The sequence below is a fragment of the Gracilinanus agilis genome, chromosome 1 (assembly GCF_016433145.1).
Source record: "Gracilinanus agilis isolate LMUSP501 chromosome 1, AgileGrace, whole genome shotgun sequence".
Classification (NCBI taxonomy): domain Eukaryota; kingdom Metazoa; phylum Chordata; class Mammalia; order Didelphimorphia; family Didelphidae; genus Gracilinanus; species Gracilinanus agilis.
Genome location: NC_058130.1, coordinates 140,452,629 through 140,457,604, shown reverse-complemented (window position 1 = coordinate 140,457,604; position 4,976 = coordinate 140,452,629). Strand labels below are relative to the sequence as shown.

General features: G+C 43.5%; 1 protein-coding gene across 1 annotated transcript in view; it reads right to left on the bottom strand.

Moving 5' to 3' along the window:
- The window catches only part of CIAO3 (cytosolic iron-sulfur assembly component 3), a 36,340-nt gene extending 32,474 nt beyond the window's left edge, over positions 1-3,866 (bottom strand). The window contains exons 1-2 of the mRNA XM_044657500.1: positions 3,801-3,866; positions 944-1,039 (exon numbers count right to left, since the gene is read on the bottom strand). Coding sequence (XP_044513435.1) covers positions 944-1,039; positions 3,801-3,866 — 162 coding nt within the window. The remainder of the gene's footprint in view (positions 1-943; positions 1,040-3,800) is intronic.
- Between the last annotated feature and the right edge of the window lie 1,110 nt (positions 3,867-4,976).

Genomic DNA, 4,976 nt, shown 5'->3' with positions numbered 1-4,976 from the left:
TTCCAAAGGGTAGCCAGGGATCAGGTAGTCAGTCAATAAAATCTAGCATCTTTTGTAAAGAGATAAGTTTCTATTAGTGCAAAAAGATGGAAAGAGTGTGAAGTAGAGAGATCTAGGACAAAGGGAAGTCTATGAATAGGAAAGAGAGATAAATATGAGAGAAGATAAATTTTAGCAGATGTGAATTCTAACTTACAGGGCCAGGAAGAAGGGAAGCAGGTGGGAATATGCCTAACAAAACATGATAGTGTGACTAGTCTAATATGGGCTTCCCTGGTACCTAATACAATGCTCTACATATAAGCCTGAATGTAGGCTGCTCTTTAATATTGGGAGGTCAAGTGATGCGACTGGTCCTCTAGCCACAGTAAGAGGCAGAACTGAGACTAGAACAAGTCATCTCATTCCTAAAACTCTGCTCTTCCCCACTAAATTACACTCAAATTTCATCCTCAGACATGCTTTAATTCCTTCCAAATAGGAGATTATTGCAGATCTACTTGAATTCTATAAGTTCAACCCAAATTATAACCAGGTAAGAGTTCAGTGAAATAGCTTGTTTTACTACAAAGAATTTGATTCTGATTGTATCATCAGCTAATTATGCAATAGATGCTCATTCAGGATAAGTAGTTTCAATTTGAAAATCTCACTTAAAAAAATCAGAACATACTAAAGAGAAAAGGGACCAGTCACTGGCCATATCTTTCTTAAATAGATATCATCTGCTAAACAAATCACATACATTGTTCAATCTGAATGGACTCCTCCATTCTCCCTTGATTATAAAAAAAGTGTACTTACTATAAGACCCAGGGATTGATATCAAACAGAAATAACTTTCAGAGCTGGAAAGCAAACTGGAAACACAGAAAAGTGGTATTCAACATGTTAGTTGCAATTTTATGGCTAGGAATGGTAAGAAAATCCCTCTAATTCTTACTTGATTCACTTGGAAATAAGTCCCATCATCTTCAATTTGAATTTTGGCTGTGCCTTTTCCAAGTTTCTTTTCAACTTTCATAGGCTTTATGCAATCCTAGGACATGAAACCAAATGGTATAACAGTGAGAAAACCATAATAACAGAGATTTATGTATGTAGAATTGGAAGGGACTCTAGGGAATCATCTGATCCAACCCTGTCAGTTTCCAGAAAGGACTCACCCAATGTCACAAAGCAAGTGAATGGCAGACCTTTTACTGGGATCCACATTCTCCTGATTCCCAGTCCAATACAGCTTACAATTACATAGTGCTTTATGACCTGAAAGCTCTTCCCCACCTCTGAGGAAGGTATCACATTTTCCTTTTTCAGATAAAGTCCTTTGCCCAAGATACTCATATAGACTGTAGATACTAGGATAAAGATTCAAACCCAGGCTTTCTGACTTCAAACACAGAGTTCTTTTTACTAGGCCGAAATGATTCCTGCCTTGATTCAGGCTGGGGTTCCAGTAAAACAAAAGGAAACTACTATATTCTGCAGAATTGAAGAGGTCTCACTTAGGTTTACAGTGAATTTTTAAAATTCACTGACAAACCCAGACATTAAATACTTGCTTTAGCTTTGCCCTTTGCCTCCTCTCCCAACCGGTCCTGAAAGAGCAAAAATAAATTAATCGCTTAAGGCTGGCTTTCTGCCAGCAGAACTACAGCACAAGATTAAGAGTTGCTTACCTTGTTTTCACATTGAGAACAGTTTTCTAACATTGTGAGAAACCCAAGGTTATTCGTCTGATTAGCATAAAAGAAGCCCATGAACTGTTTACTCTGAACTAGCCAATGTCTGCCTAGAAGTCTCTATATCAGCCCTTCTAATGATTCTGACCTTCCTTTTTAATAGCAGCAAACAGGAGGTGTGGTTATTAAATGCAAGATGACAAAATGCTGCATTTGCTACTGAGAGGGAAGTCAGGGGAAACTATTTTGCATTTGAAGATCTCGGGTCATCTCCCCCACTCCCCTCCCCATACACTGTGCAAGAATTTCCCTTTTTTAGTTCCTTCTCCCTAGAGTCCCCAGGGCTGCCCAACAGGGTCAGAAATTTTCCTTAGCTGAGATGAACAGTATTCATTCCAGGCATCCTGTTACTTCTCTCTGATAAGACCTCTTAGGGACAGAGACAAACTAGTATAGCACAAAGAGCCTGGGACAAGGGCTTTAATCAAGGAGGCTCCCAAATATATACAGAACAGCACTTTTTGTGGTGATGAAAACTGGAAACAAAGTACATGTTCGATAACTGAGAAATGGTTAAACAAAATGTGGTATATATATGTGTAAGAAAATATTGTTGATTCCTAAAAGATGAATAAGAGGTATTCACAGAAGAATGGGAAGGCTTATGCATTGATGAGAAAGCTAAATACAAAGGATCAAAATATAGTGACTACCACAAGGGGAATGGAAAATACAAAAAAATCAAAACTGAATATTGTGTAAATATAATGACCAAGTTTGCACTTGGAAAATTACACCTTCCTCCCCTCTTTGCAGAGGTGAGGGACACATATACACTGTCAGACATCATTCATGTTTTGATAGACTTTCTCTAATTGCTTTTATTCTCCACTTTAAAAAATACAACGGATGGCTTAATGGGTAGGAAATAGGGAAGTGTATTTTTGGAAATGAAAATAATGTAAAATCAAAAGAGCAATAAATTAAGATTTAAAAAAAAAAAGGATGGGCCCTGAATTTGGCACCAGACCTGGGCTGAAGTCCTGGTTCTGTTATATACTAGTTGCTCTGATGTGACTGTGTCCAGGGTCACATACAATTCACATTTATAATTGTGCTCATAAAACTGTACGAAGTGCTTTGCCTCCTCATTTGGAAAAGTAATGTTTGCAAGGGGCATTTTGTGACTATAGTTTGAGAGCAGGCCTTGTGGCGTTTGTATAAAAGACTTGGGAAACCTTCCAGGGTGGTGTAAATATAGGAGTTATTATTATTATTATTATTATTATTATTATTATTATTATTATTATTATGTGTATCTTCCAGCTCTACCATTCAATGATCTACCAGCGACGAAGTTTTGGGCACCCACGGGGGGGCCTATATAACTCAACAACAGCCGCCTGCCTTTTAGACCGAATCCCAGACCAAAAAGCTGAGTCACGATTAGCTGTTCCTGCCCGCCCCCCAGCTCCAGGCCCGGAGGCCTCCGCAGCTCCCAAGCTTCCTCCAGAGAAAGGGGTGTGACCCCGGTGGGCGGGGTGGAGGAGGAACTTGGGTCGGAAAGTGCAAGGCGGAACCTTGGCGTAGGCGCTTCTGCCAGCACCCGCGATACCAGAAGCTTTGCATTGAACACAGTGGGCAACTGGGTCCCAGACTCGGGATGTGTGACCTGCCCGAAATCACGTGGGCAGTAGTATGGGGCAGGGGCCAGGATTCGAAGCCAGGTCTAGCGACCGAGCTAAACCCAGCGTTTTTCCCACTCCACACCCCTCCATGGGGCAGGAAAAGAGGTCCAGTTTAGGGAGTCGGGAGAGCCGAATCCCAGGGCAGGCTCAACAGGACCTCAGTTTCCCCATCAGTGAAAAAGGGGGCGGGGAAACAAACCAAACAACAGCGGTGGCAATGCAAGGATCTTCCAGCATGTTATGCAAATAAGTCCCTCCCCCGGCCCGACAGGGCGTATGGGAAAATCCCCCGGCCCCCATGACGTCACCAACGGCTTCTTAGAACGATCTCGGGCGCCCAGTCCCCTTCCCCGCCGACTCACTACTACCCCACCGGCCACCAGGCTCCCCACCGGCGAGGTTCATCCCCCCCCCGTTACTCCTGGCCCACCTGAGACGGCCCAATGAAATCGTCCAGGTCCGTCAGCTGCAGTGCCCCGCTGAAGGGCGACGCCATGACGGCCACACGGCTGGGAGGCGCGCCGGCTCAGATGGGACTGTCGTCAAAAGGCTTGCAGGGAGGTTCATTTCCGCCACACTGCCGTCAAGAGCTACTCACTCATGCCCGGCCTCCTCCTTCTCCCCGCCTTTCTTTCAGGAATGATAGTGCACTTGCGTAGTGTTGGTGCCTGGTGCCTCACTTGTTTGGCTGCACCCCCAACCCTCGTTCTCTATCGCTTTCTGACAATGAGTAGCGGTGACCCTGAGTATGGCTGCCCCCTGCCGGAGCCAGTCGCTCTCCCTTTCCGAAATGGGAATCTTGAGCATCTTCTCAGCCAGGAGAGACAGCGATCAAACCACTAACAGACATTTACTTATTTAAATTTTTTCAATTACGTGTAAAATATTTTTAAACGTTCATTAAAAAATTTCCGAGTTCAGAGGGAAGTTAGGTGGCTCAGCGGATTGAGAGTCCGGCCCAGAGACGGGAGGCCTTGGGTTCAAATCTAGCCTCAGATACGTCCTAGCTGTCACTAACCCCCCTTTGCCTAGTCCTTACCTCTCTTCTGTCTTAGAACCCATACCCAGTATTGATTGTAAGATGGAAGGCAGGGGTTTTAAAGAAAATTTCCGACTAACAAGTTCTCACCCTCCTCTCTTTGAGAAGACAAGTAATTTGATATAGGTTATACATGTGTAGTCGTGCAAAACATTTCCAAATTAGTCATGTTAAGGAAAACATAAACCTAAAAAACCTAGAATAATAAAGTTTTAAAAGTACAATGCACATTTGTGCCAGTGCCTGCTTGGTGACAGGCACTGGCACAAATACAAAAATGAAATGGTCCCAGCCCTAGAGGAGCTTACAGTCTGGGGAGGGGAGACAACTCACAATGGGATAGCCAGGGGGGTGAGCAGAAAAACGAACATCTACGGAATCCAATTGGGCTTGGGTTTCTTAACCCGGGGTGCTTGAACTTGTCCTGTAAAGATCCTAACAATTGTATTTCAACACAATTGGTTTTCTTTATAATCTTAAGTGTGTTATTTTATGCATTTAAGAACATGATTCTGAGAAGGGGTCCCTAGGCTTCCCCAGCCTGCCAGAGGGGTCCAGGACAAAAAC